Source organism: Pipra filicauda, unplaced genomic scaffold, assembly GCF_003945595.2.
Source record: "Pipra filicauda isolate LSUMZ 115617 unplaced genomic scaffold, ASM394559v2 scaffold33_size4404698_pilon, whole genome shotgun sequence".
In the NCBI taxonomy this organism is placed as follows: domain Eukaryota; kingdom Metazoa; phylum Chordata; class Aves; order Passeriformes; family Pipridae; genus Pipra; species Pipra filicauda.
In genome coordinates, this window is record NW_024104465.1 from 701,357 (window position 1) to 718,582 (window position 17,226).

General features: G+C 51.6%; 3 protein-coding genes and 1 long non-coding RNA gene across 14 annotated transcripts in view; 1 reads left to right on the forward strand and 3 right to left on the reverse strand.

Annotated features, from left to right (window-relative positions):
* Nucleotides 1-4,643, reverse strand: part of GCN1 (GCN1 activator of EIF2AK4) — a 40,298-nt gene extending 35,655 nt beyond the window's left edge. The window contains exons 1-4 of one of the 2 annotated variants that reach the window (XM_027714397.2): nucleotides 4,527-4,643; nucleotides 2,440-2,542; nucleotides 1,760-1,823; nucleotides 1,077-1,208 (exon numbers count right to left, since the gene is read on the reverse strand). In XM_027714397.2, coding sequence (XP_027570198.1) covers nucleotides 1,077-1,208; nucleotides 1,760-1,823; nucleotides 2,440-2,542; nucleotides 4,527-4,544 — 317 coding nt within the window. In that variant the 5' untranslated portion in view covers nucleotides 4,545-4,643. The remainder of the gene's footprint in view (nucleotides 1-1,076; nucleotides 1,209-1,759; nucleotides 1,824-2,439; nucleotides 2,543-4,526) is intronic. The other variant, XM_027714396.2, reaches the window with a different exon arrangement.
* A 336-nt stretch (nucleotides 4,644-4,979) lies between these two features.
* RPLP0 (ribosomal protein lateral stalk subunit P0) lies at nucleotides 4,980-8,087 on the reverse strand. The gene is made up of 8 exons (XM_027714398.2): nucleotides 8,064-8,087; nucleotides 7,771-7,874; nucleotides 7,220-7,395; nucleotides 7,035-7,122; nucleotides 6,623-6,769; nucleotides 6,138-6,323; nucleotides 5,388-5,528; nucleotides 4,980-5,217 (listed from the first exon to the last, which is right to left on the reverse strand). Exons 2-8 carry the CDS (start codon nucleotides 7,822-7,824, stop codon nucleotides 5,053-5,055), a joined length of 957 nt encoding a protein of 318 aa, XP_027570199.1. The 5' UTR covers nucleotides 7,825-7,874; nucleotides 8,064-8,087; the 3' UTR covers nucleotides 4,980-5,052.
* On the forward strand, nucleotides 5,870-13,647 carry LOC120323777. The gene is made up of 2 exons (XR_005564614.1): nucleotides 5,870-7,897; nucleotides 12,195-13,647. It is a non-coding gene; the product is annotated as an uncharacterized LOC120323777 (long non-coding RNA).
* The window catches only part of PXN (paxillin), a 63,864-nt gene continuing 55,004 nt past the window's right edge, over nucleotides 8,367-17,226 (reverse strand). For all 10 annotated transcript variants that reach the window (XM_039384202.1, XM_039384198.1, XM_039384200.1 and 7 more), the window contains 5 exons: nucleotides 15,434-15,604; nucleotides 14,917-15,090; nucleotides 14,281-14,362; nucleotides 13,788-13,936; nucleotides 8,367-11,818 (listed from right to left, as the gene is read on the reverse strand). In XM_039384202.1, the coding sequence (XP_039240136.1) occupies nucleotides 11,552-11,818; nucleotides 13,788-13,936; nucleotides 14,281-14,362; nucleotides 14,917-15,090; nucleotides 15,434-15,604 (843 nt within the window). In that variant the 3' untranslated portion in view covers nucleotides 8,367-11,551. The remainder of the gene's footprint in view (nucleotides 11,819-13,787; nucleotides 13,937-14,280; nucleotides 14,363-14,916; nucleotides 15,091-15,433; nucleotides 15,605-17,226) is intronic.

Sequence of the window (17,226 nt, forward strand, 5' to 3'; positions counted from 1 at the left end):
TGACTAACAGGCAATTTTGTCACACAAAAATGCAGCTAAAGCCTTTGCTTTTAATGGAAATTATCAGCCCTCAGAAGCTGTTTCAGCTCTGGTTTGACACTCAGAGCTTCCAAATGGCACACCAGAGGATAAGTCTTGCCTGCTGCGAATGAGAAACCTTAGCAGAAGAAAGAGACCATTTTTGGATCTTCCCAGAGGCATTAGAGAAATGAGAGTTAAAGAATTTACCAACTGAGAGTGCCCAAAAAGTGACTCAAGATTTCTCACCTGCTGCTCAACTTTACTGTCAAGAGCTTCCCAGCCTTAGATTGCCAAATCTTTCCTCAGCTCACATTCCCTCCTGGCACACTGCGTGGTTCTGGTTTCTGCCAACCCTCACCCCCTCCCTCTGCTCCAGGCAACAGATCCCACCTCGCAGCTCCCTGAGGATCCTCACCCCCTTTAGATCTCTCTTTCAAAGTGAGAAAATGTAGATAGTGTCCCTGCACACAAGGCCAGTCACCACAACTGAAGGGTGAATATCCTGTCACTGCAAGCCTTGAAACCCAGATCAGGGATTTTTCTAAAGCTGCACTTAGTTCAGCCACAGAGGCACTACAGGATGGCACCTTGTGGCCTGTGTCAGCTCAGCAATACCCTAAGTCACCCTTTGGAACCACAAGTGTTTCCAGAAGTTACCACAAGAGAAGAGCTCCTTGTTGCTCAGCTCAGCTTCCAATTTCATTATCTCCCTGTCTATAGTAAGGGATTGAATTCCACCAGCTGAAGATCTGATGGGTAAGGAAATCCCCTTTCCTAAACATTTTGGAGACTGTTTCTTGATAAAAGATCTGAAGTTTAACAAAAGCAAAGCTGTATCTCAGACCCAATCCACCAGCACTGATACCAGGATATTTACACTGCTTTCCCAGAAGACAAGGAGAGAGGTAAGACAGGAACATCTGAAAGGCATTAACAGCTTTGCCTCTGAAGGTTTTTAACACCTCTGCCAAACAGCAGCAGAACAACCACTCTGAACACAGGAGCAACTACCAGCAACTCAGAACCATTTCCACACAAGGCAACTCATCCAGCACCTGGGAACTCCAGCCTTGCCACCGATCCCTGAAGACTGCAGAGAGTGCAGAAGGTTTCTTGCTGTTGCCTCCGGCTGGGACTCTGCGAGCTGCTGAAGGGCCGACTGCAGGGCTCTGCGGGACGCTGCATCCCTGCAGTGACAAACGTGCCAGTGAGCATCACAAACCTGCCAACATCACACACAGGGCTCTGTGTGGAGATAGTAACTACTTTATCCTTTCTGTTCCAAAAACTGGAAAAGTTTCTGGCAGAAAGCTCCGTTCCCTTCCACAAGCGACAGCAGTTACGTGGAGGCTCTCCAGCATGTTGCAGAAGAAAACAGGTTCTGAACAGCTCCTCTGCAAGAGATCGTGATTTAATCCCATCTAGAAGTGTCTAAAAGGCATCTAAAAGACACCTCAGTCCTGTTTCACAAGGACATGGGTGTTCATTCTTGCAAACTGAACCACAGGACAAAAGTTTTAATTTCAAAATTAAAGGTAAAATGCAAGGCAAGTGTTGCAAAACTTTCTAATGTCAAACCTATCCTGAGAGCCTAATTACAAATGACACCCTTCAGTGTCACACACATCTCTGTGACATTGCATGCTAACATTTCCAGATGCTCCAGAACAGTCTAACTAACAAACATGTAAATACTGATAGATTAAATCATACAGCCTTTCCACATCAATTTACTCACCGGTATCGATGCAGAGTAAGGCAGAAGAGTTTGCAAAGGCCCTTCACTGCACCCTCTGGAAGATCTGTAACAATGTATTCCAAAATATTTCTTCATAAATTGATGAGCTCTTAATCTTTAACACAAACACAATTCACTCCACAACTGAAATCAGTAAACTGCTCACATCACATCTATGAAACTGCTTGCAAGTAAAAGTTTCCTCTTTTTGTACGTTTTATGCATATTTTTAAAAATAATGGCAAAAATTGGAACACATGGAACACAGCCATCTTCAGAAAATGAGAGAAATAAGAAAGTTTTAAAAATTTGCTTCAGCTGTTTTATTCAGACCACTTGAAATTTTCTACACTCCCCTCCATAGACGTGTATCTGAATATTCCATGAGAATTAAAAAAACAGGCTGAGTCAGGAGAGAAACAGGCAACTGAAACACTAATGAAGAACTAATACACACAGTGCTACAACTACTGACTGGAAAAAGCACATGTGCCCAAAAACAGGCTTCTGTGCTACCTACAAACTCCACACTTGGAATTAACGCTGTGACGGAGCACAGACTCCAAATGCTGCCAGCATCCCCCCTCTCACAAAAACACCCCTCACACAGCCCTTGAAACAAAAGATTTTAATATTCTCCTCCACCCTGGTAAGCAGGACAATGTCCCCCAAGCTCTTACCTTTCCCAGAAATGCATTTTCCCAGCTCGCTGAGGATCTCTCTCCGTTCCTTCACGCTGGCTGTAGTTACTTTTACCGCGAAGCGCTTCAGTGTGTCAGAAATCTGAAACCACAAAGAGGAAACAACATCAGACCGCCTTTGATATCAACCCACAGAACACAAACCAGGCAAGCAGAACATGTCATCTGCTGCCACATGACCTCTCAGTGCCCAAATGTTGGACATCCATGGTCTCATCTGCCAGGGAAGGGTCACTGTGCACCACACCATGAAACTCTGTCTCCTTGGCTGAAGGATGACTGCTCTCTGTTTGCTAACCTGTCCCCCTGGCACAGTGCTCATGCTCTGTAAGAGACACCCCTCTAAAAGTAACACAGAGTAAGAGCTAACACCAATAACCTGGAGTGCAGGACCTTTGAAAGCAAAAAATAATGCACTTCAAGAACTCAAAGGAGCTTTTCCATGTACGTTATAGCCTAAAGCCCAGGCAGCCCTGAAGAGAGACTCCAAACTGCAGACAACCCAGGGTGACTGTAACTGCCCATCCTGAAAAACTGACCTGTGGTTCCAGGTGTCAGTAGTTGTGAAATTCTGTACTGGCATTTCCTGTTTCCCAAAATTAACAAGCACATTGCAAGGATTTTGTAAAATGGACTTGCCAGATTAGAAAAGGTTGTGCCTCGCTACCAAATTCCTCCGCGTGCCATCAGCCGTGTCCAAGGTTACCCAAGCAAAACAAAAATCACATCACACAACCCAAAGGTTTTTTTAATGCCTGTGTTAATGTGTGCTGGGATCTCCTGGAGGGATGGGACTGAAATCACTCACCTCTGCATTTACAGAAACCAAAACAGAGCTCTCCAGGAAGGGCTTCTGAAATCCCGCTCTTAAATTCAGCCAGTTTATATCTTAACAATAATCATCATCTTTTGGAAGGGCAGCAAATGAGCATGTCTTTAGAAACTCATCAAAACTGTTCCTTCTCCCTTCAGTCTTTTTCAAAGAGCTTCTCAGGAACTGCCTTCAGTGAAGCTTTTTGCTGACATGCTGGAAGGCAAATCCTGCTCAGCAACTACCTGGGATTTAGGGACCATCCACACCTCCCTGAGCCTGTGACCACTTCACACCCCCAGCTCTCCTTAAAACTGGTTGGAAGCAGGGCTGCACCCCTGAACAGCAAGGACTTGGTCGAGTTGTGGAGGACAACCAACAACCGACAGAACCAGAAGCCATTAAGGAACTGCTCTGCCTTCAAACCTTCCAATACAGGAGTTCATCATATGCAAACTCAAACCAAGCTCCACTTACTCAAGCTGCTTAATCACAAGCAGGCAGGCAGATGTACAAACAGGAAAAACGTGTTTAAATTCTCTCAACAGTCTAGAAACTGAAATTATAAATTATGCATAACACTACAGGACTTCCCCAGCATCTCAGTGACTTACAGAACCTGCACAAACCCCGACTCCCCAGTCTCCAGGCAAGAGCAGCTGGGACAGGCTACACCTATTTGCTTTTTCCTTTTATTGGGACGTTTATGTACACACGCATACAAAGCCAGCCTACAAGCAACGCTGCTGCAGGCAAACAGAGAGAACAAAAAGGTAATATAACAAAACAAGTTTGGAAGACCTAAGTTGAGAAGACCGGAGTTTGCCTTGGGAACACCTCAAGCCCATCAGGGTTAAACAGGCGGTCCCGGGCACGGGAAGCGGGCACACCGGGCTCCCCCGGCGGGGCGGTGTGAACCGGGGGAGAACGGCGGGCCCGCCGAGCCCATCGAGCCCGGCAGCCGCACAGGGGTCGCAGCCGGGCGTTGACCGGGACGGCAACCGCCGCCCCCCGCTCCTCTCCGGCCCGGCCCCGCGGCAGCGCCGGCGGCGGGCGGGCCCTTCCCGCGGGCCGGGCACAGCGCGGTGCGGGCCCGCCCCGAGCCGGCGGACACGGCCCCGGACGGCCGCGGGCACCGAGCCGGGCCCCGCCGCCGGGCCGGGGGCGCAGCGGGGCGGGAGCGGCCCCGAGCGGAGCCCCCGCAGCCCTGCCCTGCCCTGTCCGGCCGGGCCGGCGCGGCCCGTCCCGCACTCACCTGCGTGTCGGCCGCCATCGCTCCGCCGCGACCCCGGAACCGGTAGCGGCTTCCGGGGCGGGCCCGGCGATGGGCGATGGGCGCTGCCCGCCCGTCCTGGGGAGCCGCGGCTGCTCCGCACGGCGGGACCGACCTCGAGCGCGGGGGAACAGGCACGGACGGGCGGCGGCTGCAGCGCCCAGATCAGCTGCGGGCGAGGCCTCTGCTCAGCTCGGCCGGGAAGGGCTGAGCTGCCGGCGGGTGTAGAGCAGCGGCACCGAGAACAACCCTCCCCTGCAGCACACCGGGAGGAGGAACAAATGCTCGCCGACAGCACACGGGGCTCCAGGAACAACTGCTCCCCTGCAGCTCCTCGGCCCGAGGAACAACCGCTGCAGCACCCGGGCCCCCTCGGGTTACACTTTTCCCAAGCCCCAGGTGACGTGGAGACTACACTACGGATGCAGGCACATGTGAAGGTGTAAAATAGCTTTTTATTTCTTCCATTGGGCCAACTGTGACACAAACAGACAGGTGGTGGCTGCTGTTAGTCAAAGAGACCGAATCCCATGTCCTCATCAGACTCCTCCGACTCCTCCTTCGCCGCCTCCTTTGCTGGAGCAGCAGCAGCAGCAGCAGCAGGTGCAGCTGCTTCAGTGACCACAGGCATGGCTGCCACAAAGGCAGAGGGGTCTGCCAGGAAGGCCTTCACCTGCAAAGGAGCCGGAAAAAAAGGTAAACTCACAGGAAACAAAACACTTTGAAGGGCTGAACCTTTGCAATTGCAAAGGCAGCACTTGCAGCTTGCTAGAAGCCAAATGTGCATTTATCACTGCCAGTTATGAAGAACCAAAGGCACTTCAGCTACACCGAAGCCATTACCTTTTCAGCCAGTGGGAAGGTGTAGTCGGTCTCCACGGCCACGGCCAGGACACGCTTGTACCCGTTGATGATGGAGTGGGGCACAGAAGCAATGGTTGGGTACCCAATTTGCAGACAGATGCTGGCAACATTACGAACACCCTGTGGAGAGAGAGAGAGACTCATGTTTCTGTGCTCTGAGGAATAACCTGGACTAGAAACCGCAGCAGAGGATGGCCAAGTGATGACTTCTACACTGCCAACAGGAGGGACAATCAAGGCAACAAGATTTAAATGTCACTGATGTCTGCTCTCTGGTGATCAGTGACAGAACCTGAGAGAATGACAAGGAGCAGTGTCAGGGGAGGTTTAAGTCCGATACTAAGAAAAGATTCTCCCCAGAGAGGGTGGTTGGGCACTGAACAGGCTCCCCAGGGACGGGGTCACAGCCCCAAACCTGCCAGAGCTCAAGGAGCATTTGGACAATGCTCTCAAGCACAAGATGGTATTGCTGGGGTGTCCTGTGCTGGGCCAGGAGTTGGACTTAACGATTCTTGTGGGTTTCCTTCCAACTCAGGATTTCCTAAGATTCCAAACAGCCTCACTTTTTGAAGCAGCTTCAGATGAACAATCCCACATACAGGGCACCAGGGAGAGCTCCTGGCTCTGCAGGACCTCACAGAAAATACCACACAGGGCCTTTCACTCTGGGGCAGTGCTGGCTCCCACAGCAGCAGGGCAGAGCACAAGGGAGTGAGTTGTGGTGCTCACCTCCAGGAAGCGCTTGTGCAAGGTCTCCTCAGTGATGTCCAGCACTTCAGGGTTGTAAATGCTGCCATTGTCAAAGACCTGCTGGATCACCAACCCGAAGGAGAACGGGGAGATATTCAGCATGTTGAGCAGGGTGGCTTCGCTGGCACCCACTTTGTCTCCAGTCTTGATGAGCTGCACGTCGCTCTGAGGAGATCGGAGGGAAAAGCAGTGAATACACACAGAGAATTCCAGCACATGAGTTCAAGGGGACACAAACACAAATGGTGAAAATGGAGCAAATGAGCCCAACACGTACACTCCACGTTCATTCCACAAGCCAAGCCAGACACCCTCCTTCCAGTCCCCAAAGTGCAGCAGTCACACTGCTCATACAGTATCTAAGAATTAATGGGAGCTTTGGCCTTCAGAGTTCCCTGAGCTGCCACAGTCTGAGCCCCCAGTGAAGGAACAGCTTTGACAAAGGCAGCACGCAGCTCACTGACCAGAATTTCAATGGTTCCTCTGGAAATCTTCGTGGTGATGCCCAAGGCCTGGAAAAAGGAGGTCTTCTCTGGCCCAAGGCCCGTGTTCTGGGCTGGCACAGTCACATCACAAGGAGCAATAGCACCGGCACGGGCAGCAGCTGGCACCTGAGAGAGGGGAGAAGAGAAGCTGCAAGAATGCTCACCTCAGATCTTGTGGGATCATCTCCTTGCTGACACATTCCTCCCGGATGGACAGCACCCAAGCACACACCAGTGACACAGCTGAACTCAAGCAGTTTGTGTAAGGCTGCAGGGGCCAATTCCCAGCCTTTCAGGACTCCTACTAATGACGTATCCTCCGTGAAGACTCAGTTTTATTTTTCATTCCATAATAACAGCCCAGAGATGTGGTGAGGGCTGGTCTCCCTACCTTGTTAGCCAGCAGCATGTCCCGGATCTCGGTCAGATCCTCCTTGGTGAAGACAAAGCCCACATTCCCACGGATGTGAGGCAGCAGCCTGAAGGGAAGACGACAGCCTTCAGTTCTGTTTCTCAGACAACATCCCCTCCTCCCAGACAGAGCACCCAGAAGTGCCCTCAGGCAGCAGTACCCACTTTTCAAGGGCAGGGTTGTTCTCCAGATGACCACGAATAGCTTTGCGCATCATCGTGTTCTTCCCCATCAGCACAACAGCCTTCCCACGCAGGGACATGCGGATCTGCTGCATCTGCTTGGATCCCACGTTGTCTGCTCCCACAATGAAACATTTTGGGTAATCATCCAGGAGTTGCTGTAACAAAAAGAACACTGTAAGTATACAAAGACAGCCAGACAGAGCAGAGTGCTCAGAGCACAGAGCAGCATTAAAACCTCCACACGTTAAAACGTACAAAAAGGCTGTCAGAAGTTTCAGAGTGCTGAGCTCCAGCTGAGGCTGAGCGTGCCACAGGCTGCACGTTTCACTCAGCCATCGAGTCACATCCCTGAACATGTCACCTCTGCAACTACCGCAGCAGATTCTCACAGGAAAAACTGTGGATTGTCTTAATATCTTTCTAATGCCACGTAATCCTTCCTTAAGCAGATACACCACAGCACTTATCTCTTTACACAAGCCCCCGCAGCACGGCCCGCCCGCCTCCCGCTGCCCCGCGCCGACACTCACGATGATTTTCATAAAATAGTTGGACTTCCACGTAGCCCTGTCTTCCCTGGGCATCTCGGCGGTGCTCCAAGGATCGCCCGGTGGGTTTAAAGACGAGCTGGGACCTGCCAGAGAGAAGCACGGTCAGGTGGGTCCGCACCCTTCCCTCTCCTTTCCTCCTCCCCCCAGTCCGGCCGCGGCCCAGGAACCCGAGTACACTCCGGGTACACCCGGGGTACGCTCCGGGTCCGCTCCCCCCCGTCCCGGCCGCCCAGCCCCGCCCGTGCCCCGGAGCCGCCGCGCCGCGCCCGCACCTCCACGAGGGCTCCGGGAAAGAAGGGCCGGAGGGCGGGCCCGCCTTCCTTTATACCGCGGCTCAAGTCCAATCACAGCGAGCTGCGGCGCTCCCTCCGCCCATTGGCTGCCCGCCGCGTCAATCACCCGAGAGGCGCGTGACGCCAGCGGAAAGGGCGCGGCAGCCGCGCGCGGCTGGGCGGCGGCGCCCCCTGGCGGCGGGAGGAGCGCACCGCCCCCCCCTCAGCCCGGCTCTGAGGGGGAACCGCTCCGGGTCTGATCCCTCCCCAGCTCAGGGGCTGGAAACAATCGCGACACAGTCGTGAGAATAACGGTAAAAACTTTATTGGCGTAACTGCAAGAATTTTAAATGGAAAAAAAAAGCGGAGTTAGAAGTTTACATGGGAGGGGGAAAAAAATCAAATAATAATTGTCGACCCAGCCAAGCTTCCCCCAGCCCAGCCCGGACGTGGCGAGAAAGACCTTCCCCAGGGGTAGCGCCCGGTCCGGGGGTGCACACACAGACCCTCCCGGAGCACCTGCCACAGCCCCTGCCAGCTCCTCTCCAGGGCCGGGGACCCCCCAGCACCATCCCCAGCCCCACACCCGGCTGTGCCACCCTAGAACTGCACCTGCAATGAACTACACAGGCATTTGGGACACCACAAGTCGTTATTTGGCAGAGTAGCATTGGTGCAGCATCCCAGCGTGTCAGGCACCAGGTGAAGGCAGGAGGTAAATGTGTAATGATCTCAGTTAAGCACTAAGGACACCGAGCCTCCCCTCGGCCCCCAGCAGCCCTCACAGCACCCAGGGCCTTCCACGTGTGCCAGGAGTGTCACTGACACAACCCTCAACTAGCAGTGAGTGAGGTAGGTTAAAGACTCCCCGCACAGGGAAACTGAGGCACGCGATTACACAGTTTGCAGATGTCATGCCATTTGCAGTGGCAGTGCCAGAAACATCTCACCCCTTTCTGACACTCGGACACAACAGCTGTGTGTCCTCTCAGCGGCACCAAGGATTGACCTTTTCAGTGAGATAAACACACACAGCTTAGGAACACCCATTGAAGTTAAATCGACTTCACAGATGAAAAGGCAAATGCATAAGGATTCTTGCCTCATGAACTCTCCCAGAGCTACACTCAGCCCAGCTGACACAGCTCCAGTGCTCCCACAGTTCCCTTCGGCCTCACACCCACACACTGAGTTCATTTGTAGGGGAAATGAGTGAAACAGTTTCAGTGACCCAAGCAGGGCAGGGCAGCACCGCGACAAGGTTGTGTGACAGGGACCTGCAGTTTCCAGCCCAAGGCTGGGCTGGTTTCTGACACAGCCACCCCTGGGCCCCTAATGCACCTGCCAAGCTGCAAAGCACACCCAGATGCCTCTGGTGACAGTGCTGTAGCACTCTGTAGCAGTAATTCCAAACACTGCTCCCTGGGCTGCCTCAGCTGGTACCACAGAACGGCACCGGGAATTTCAGTGCAGTCCTTCCCTCTCCATAGCACCCCCCATCCAGCCAGAGATCTAAAAGTGCTTTAGCAAACACGAGCTAAGCCTCACAATAACCTCACAAATCCAGGCTAAACTGCCCCCATTTTACAGATGGGGAAACTGAGGCACAGTAAGGTTTAGTGACTGGCCCAAAATTACACAGCTAGTCAGGAACAGTCTGTCTCTCCCACTTTCTCCTCCTCAGTCACAAGACCTTTTTTCTTCAATTTACCCTGCTCTGATTTCAGGTGGCTGAAGAGGAGAAACAGAGGGCAAAGGTCTGAGCTCCTCCCCCAAAGCATCACATTAAGACTTACTCAAACATCCTGGAAGCTGGGCTTTGGGAGAAAGGCAGGTGATTCAAATACAGCAGTTTACAGGTTACAATAAAACCAGAAAACACACTTTTAGGTGACCCAGAGGAGGGAAAAAAAAAAAAAAAGCTATTCACAGTTCACCTGCCTGTGCTAGGGAAAAAATACAAGTCACATTCCCTTCCCCATAGATTCCAGCCCCTCCCAACCCGCAATAAAAAGGAAATATTGAATGTTAGTTCGGCTTAACAAAGCATTGAGGTTATAGATGCAGTAAGCCAGCACAACTGGCACACTGCCTAGAACAGCACAGCTTGATATAAAAGTTGCTTTCTTAAAATCACTTCAAAACCAATTTCTGTATAAGAGGATTAAAAGTAAATTAGATATGAATTCAAAATCAGTGTAGAAATCTACAGTTCTTATCAAAGACTGGATACAGTATTCACTTTGATAGTAAAACTCCAGGTGTGTCACGCACACCTGACCCATGGGACTTGTTATACCAGTAACAGTCAATATAAAAGGTTATTGCTGTAGCATCTCTCAGTAGAACATGTTTAACAAGAGCACAGAAAATGGAAACACCAAGGGGCTGACAGGTCTCATTAGCAAAGAGGAAGAAAGGATATAAATTTAGGATTTTTTTTTTTTCTCCTGGCTTCTTAACCCTCTCCACTTCTCCCCACTCTTGTGACAGTTTCAGGCCCTGACAGATGGGAGATTTTCAGGCCAGATAAACACACACACATCACACTCATTCATAACAGGGATGGATGAAAAAGGCTGCTCTGACCTCCCTGCACCTGCATTTAAAGAAGGGATGATGCCTCTTCCTCTCTCCCAGGAGCAGCAGGCAAGGGGAGCAGATGCCCTGAGCTGGCCTGGATGGAGATGCCTGGCATAGGATGTTCCCACAAGGAGCACACATCAGTGCTGAGGGATGGTCAGGGCTTACCCCACCTTCTGCTCTGGTGTGCTGAGAAAAGGCATTGAGAAAGGGCATAACAAACTAGGGGGGGGAAACCCCACCCCACACATTAACATCTTGATTCCTCTTAATTAAAAAAAAAAAAAAAAAAAAAGTAAGTGGTATTATCTCCCTACAGTGTAATGGAACTGGAGAGACCCTTGCAGGGTCTTGGCTGCCTGTGCTGGTGCTCTGGTCTCAGCAAGTCACACACATGGTGTGGCTCTGTGAGGGGAGCCAGGGTGGCCCTGAGGTTACAGGGTGCCCTTGCTGGGCTGTTGCTCACCCTGCACACGTGCAGGCAAAAGCCTGAGAAGGAGGTGTCAAAGCAGAGGGCTGTGTTGTCTGCAAGTGTCTCGATTTGCTCAGGGAGCTGACACGGGCTGAAACGTACTGGCAAAGACTCCTGCTGCCAGGAGGGGGCTGGGAAGATCTCCCTGTTGGAGCCCTCGAGCTAAGCTCAGCTGTCAGTCACACACACAGACACACACACCGTCATGAGGGATCTCGGCCTCTCTCTACTGAGACACAGCAAGGGCGTTTCCAGTTTAATGGTCCGTCTCATCTCTGGATCTACTGCCTCTCCATAGCAGCAGAAAGCACTCCCCACCCCCCACCCCCCTCCTCCCCTGCCTGGTAAGGTTCCTAAATCACAGTAATGTTCAGAGAGCCAGAACTGCCGAGGGGGTGGCAGAAAGATGCTTTAGCGCCCATTGATGGTGCCTCTAACAGAAGAGCTTGAGGAAGCAGTTCTGGCAGTAGGGCTTGTCGTTCTGCTCTTTGAAGGTTCCTTTGTTGAGCTGCTTGAGGCAGAAGGCACAGACAAAGTGTTCAGGGTGAAATTTCTTGCCCATGGCAGTGATGCAGCGTCCTGTGATGGGCTTCTGGCACCCGGAGCAGAGGGAGCCGCGGCGCTCGTGGTAGTGCACCTCGCAGTAGGGCTGCCCGTCGTGCTCAAAGAAGCTGCCATTGATGAAGGGGGTGAAACATTCCTGCAGGAGGACAAAGCAGAGGGGACAGGTTGTGTGAGAAGCCAGGGATGTGGGGAGGGGCAGCTCCACAAGCCACCTCTGTGGCACAGCCTAGCTGTTCTGTGGGCAGGTGAACTGCTGCCCTTCACTACTGTCCCGTTGTCCAGAGCCAAACTGTCCACCAAGAAGAGTTTCCAAGAAAAGGCTGAGAGATGGACAGATACAGGCACAAGCAAAGGAATTAACCAGCTCCTTCCCCCAGCTAGCTTCACTTCTACAAAGAAAATACTATGGATGAGCTACCAGATGTGTCCAGCCAGGAGAAAGGAGAACACTCCTTCCTCTGAGGTGGGAAACACTGAAGCACCTTTCCCTGTTCGGTTTTTTCTCACTCCAGCTTCCCCACAAGGGCAGGCAGAAGGAGGGACCAACACAGACTTTCATGCAGCAGAATCCTGATGAATACTGGACTGGTTCCAGCTGAGAAAATGAGGCACAATTAATCTTCACAAGTGACCTCTCCACAATGGCTGGCATTAGGCTGGTACACTCTGCAAAGGATTGTCCAACCTGAAACATCTCCAGCAGTTACACACGGATCACTGCTGGGAGAAACTGTTTGTTCTACAGCGCTAATGATTTTGAACAGACAAGGAGAAGAGGATACACCAGCTACATGCTAATTAGTGTCCGGAGCTCCTCCTCCCCCTTGGTGTCAGGCAGCTACACTTTAGAACCTGCAACAGAAGCACCCACCACCCCCACCAGACTGGGGAGACCCCCCAGGGGTGGTCTTGTATGAGTGGGAAACTCCTTGTATGAGTGGGAAAATGAAGCAGCAGAGTGTGGGAGAGTCGAGGACGCTGCCAGATTTGCCAAATATATCAGCAGCAAGGCCCGGAGGAGGAGCCATGTTTGCAGAATCCTGGTTTTGCTGACCTCTTCCCCGGGGAGGACACTGACCTATCACACACAGCTGGACCCCAACATGTGGAAAGGGATACAGCAAACAGCAGGTAGAGTTGTTAAACACTCACAATACCAGGATGAATACAGTTTGCCTGCAGCGAGTCCAAGACTTTACTAATGCTGACAGTTCAATAAACAGTGTCTTCCCTCAGTCAGCAGGACAGCTGAAAAGTTTGCTCTGATTTAGCAAAAGCAGGAAGAGAATCACATCTTGTGTCCTGGAAGACATCCATGTTGGCCCCACTAATTCAGGCAGTGTGGCAGCAGGGGGAAAGGAAAGCAGAACTGCTTGATAAAGTCTCAATCTCTGCACAAGAAGGCACAGCCCTCCCCAGCCCCACAGAGTCAGGCACAGCTTCTGCCTCCACTCTCTGCACAGCACTGCAGGAGCCACAGCCAACAGCACGGTCACAGTCAGATCTGAGCATCACACCAGGAATCAGCAGCTTGTGGTTCTGGCTGCTTCATCTGGTTTCTGCTCTTCTCTCCCACTCTAGGAAGCACTGGTTGATTTGGCTCATCTCTTGGGGCCTTTAAGAGTTAATATTTGCAATGCTCTCTGAAAGAGTGCCAAGCATTTAATCTGCAGTATTCCTGTTTCTTATGCCTGTTGTATGGAGCCTGCCACTATTTCACTGACTTGCATGTTTGTCTGAACAAGGTCAGCCTCATTAGTTTACATTGTCAGATGGAGCATGGGAGGAAGATTCTCAAAATCTGAGTGCTGAGGCAAGTGCTCAGAGAGAAGCTTAGCTTATAATTATTTAAAGGTCACAGAAAATGTCTCTGTTTATCTGTGAGCTGCTGCAGAAGCCCATAATTGCAGTTGGGAACAGAAAGGCAGCTCGAAAGTTCAACATAAACAGGCAGAGGAACAAGAAGGTGTTTGGTTGCTGACATGTTTTTATCTTGTGGGACTGGCTGCCCTTCACTGCCCCAGAGACGCCTTTTCCCGATATGGGACCAGATGCCTGCAGGGTGGAAAAGAGGGGGGTCGTGCAAAGGACCTTGGGTTTCTTACCCGACAGACAAAGCACTCGGGGTGCCACAGGGTGTTCAAGGCAGAGATGTAGTTTTCCAGGATAGCCCGGGCACAGCCTCCACACTTGGGAGCAAACATGTCAAAGTAGTCCTTGCGGCAATAGGCTTTGCCATCCTTCTCATGAAATCCTGCCAAAGGAGAGGAGAGGCAAAGGGATCAGCTCCTGATCTTCACCTATGGCCAGACAAGTTGTGTGGGATAACCTGTGTGGGTGGGATCATCCCTCCCCCTGCTAACACACACAGCAGGGTCCTTGTTCTGTTCCCTTCCCATCCCAGCACATGCATACTCTTCCTCTCTGGGGAGAAGAGATGATTACTGGTAGCATTCTTCCCCCACAAACAGCTGTAGCCCTTGGAACTCCAGTAGTTCCCCTGTCCCCTCAGACTGTCCCCCAGCAGCAGCTCTGCCTTACACCCTTCTCTGTATTTTAGGGAGGAGATTGTTTTCTCCTTGCATAAACCAGCAGTACCTTCAGGTCCAAAGAAAGCTCCACACTGGGCACAGAAAAAGTGTTCAGGGTGCCATGTCCTGTCCAAAGCCGTCACCACTTTCTGTTCAGGAGAAGACACAAAGTGCAAGTCAATTAAATGATGGTTTCAACTTGGAGGTGACTAAGGGGGGGCTGGAGGGAGGGGAGAAGACATTAATGTTGGTGCTGACAAGAGCAAGCATTAAAATAGACTGTCCTTTAGAGAGCTGAGTCAATTCGCCCCTGCCTCTGGCTCGTTCAGGCTCTCCCCACTGCACACTTTTTTTACCCTAAAAGGATCTTAGGCACTGCCTCCTCCCTTACACAGGGCCCCGTCCAGCCCTCAGGACTAGCACTGGTGCCTGTTACCACAGGCTACCAACACACAAAAGCTGAGGAATCAGAATGATGGAGCAATGTGGGGTTCTGAAGGAACTTCACAAAAGGCAAGAGAGACTATCTCCTCTCACTGGTGTAAGAATTTGACTGGGCCAAGTTGTTTCCCTTTCAGAGCAAGGACAAAGGAAACATGGAAATCCCAAAACAAAATCTTCCACCCAGGACACATGGGTGGAATTTTTAACACCCAGGCCCTGCAGCACCTTGCCAGCACCCTGAATCCCCCAAGGAACTCACATCAAGGATGGGCCCGTTGCAGTAGTAGCAGCGAGGGGAGAAGAGGTTGTGGTAGTCCTTCTCGCAGTAGGGCTGCCCATCCCGCTCAAAGAAGTTCCGCGACCCGATCTCCTCCTGGCAGTGGGTGCAGACGAAGTGCTCAGGGTGCCAGGTTTTCCCCATGGCTGTAACTACCTGTTGGGAAGACAAATCATGAAGAACAACTCTACATCCCTCTCCCCTAGACCACATGACAAGCTACCAGCTGGAGATCAGCAAGAATGACAAGTTCTACTACTCAAGTGAGCCCTGGACTGGGGTAGCATGAAAACTGAATTACCTATCATCTCAGGAGAGGGCAGTCCCTCAGGGGCAGGGTAGAGGTCACTGGAGGAGCTTACAGCGTACCTAGCCAGTGGATAAATAGAGTACTTCAGTTTCTCCAGCATCTCCAGTCTCTTCAGCCTCACGAAACAGCCCTCCCATTACTCCCAGCTGCAGCCCAAGGTTCAGCAATGAGACAGCACCTTCCACTCACCTGCCCAGCAATCGGCTTCTTGCAGGCTCCACAGACACCTTTGGCAACTGTAGCTACACCCAGTTTGTTCAGGTCGGACTGGAGACTTCCCAGCATGGTGTCCAGCTGACTGCCAGGCTTGGAGGCTGTGGATGGAGGGGAGCTGCTCCCGGCTTTCCCCTGTGCCATGAACTGCAGGGAAGAGAAAACAAAAGACTGTGAGTTCTGCTGTGCTTTACCAGATAAATGCCTGCTGTTGCTGCCAGTGGCCCCTCTGCAGAGACACACGGGGTTTCCAGGAGTCAGGTCTCTGAAGACAGAGGGCCAGAATAGAGTACACACTTGTATTCTGCCCATGCAGAGACATGCAGAGACCCTGGGATGTGTAACAGCAGAGCTGTGCACGGAGGATTTGATTTTCCTTCACTGCACATACAGCAGAAGTCACCAGCACATCCCAGGCAGTCAGTACAGTGCTCTCTAAGCCTCTGCCAAAAATCTCCCTTTACCTCATCAGTTCCTGGCCAGCTGACAAAGCAGACGCCATCCAGAAGGCCCCTTCCCCTTGACCTCTCTCCATTTCTATGCTGCTGCTGTCAGTTTTGTCTCCTCTCTGATAGAGATGCTCTCCTCTTCCTCATCTCACTCCCCTTTCAGCTAGAAAATCTTCCCCCTTCTCCCCACCTTCTGCATATCTGTTTGTCAAGTCCCCTTGGCCCCTTGGGTTGCTCTCATCCCGTGCCTGAGCCAAGCAAGTGGAAGGAGGAAGGAAACAACTGCCTTGCAGTTGCCTGCTGTTTACCTACAGAGAGGGCAGTGCATCCCCAGCAGACAGGGCTGCCACATCTACTGTCAGACCTGGAAATGCACCAGGTGGAGGGAAGGGGAGTCAGAGGCCTTTTCTGAAACTCACACCACCACAGCACACACAGCTTGGAAAGGCTTCCCAGAGGAGAGGGAGAAATGTTTTACTGAGGCTCACAACTTATAAACAAAGCATATGTTCTCCTTGGCCACCACAGCACCCTTTGCAGACAAACCACTGTAAGGAAAGAGAGATTATTTTAGCTGACTTTGCACTGCCACAGCTACTGTCAGGTTTAGAGACACCCAAAGAAGTCCCTCCCTGAGATGCTGGTCTGGAGCACATCTTCTTTTACTAAAAGAATAAATTAAAACAGACATAAAATCTACACTTGTGTACAACCCACCAGTGTGCTGCCAGCACAGCCAGAGGAGCAGGGACATACCGAAGTGCTCAGAGCTGTAGTGGAATGTGCCCTTCCAGCCACAGGAGGAGCTCTATTCCCTGTCCTGCAGCTGCTTGTCCTTGCAGTCGATTAGTTTACTCAGTGACAAATCCTGCTTTCTGTTCCTTTGTATAAAAATTCTCATGACATACATAAATTCAGCTTTTTTTACACACACATTCACACACTCCTCAGCCTTGCCTCGCCTGCAGCAATGACTCCCAACGGAGCCTGACACACAGCTTTTCCCCTCCTCTCTCCTCTCAGCCGTTCCATAACTTGCAACCTCTCCTAGTCCAGCGGCACAGAGCAGCCCCATCACACCCCAATGTCCTGAGCCTAAAACAAACCTTCCACCACAGAGCAGACAATTGCTACCAAACTGTTACAGTGACAGTCCAAAGCACAGCACTGCAAGGAGACAACAGGCCTTTGGAGACAAAGACCAGCCAGAGCCCCAGGATAAAGCCAGAGCTTCCTGCTGAAGGAAGCTTTCCTTCCACAGCAGAAGGAAAAGGAGGATTGAGAGGATCATACCTCTTCTCACTCTAAACAGGGGTTTGT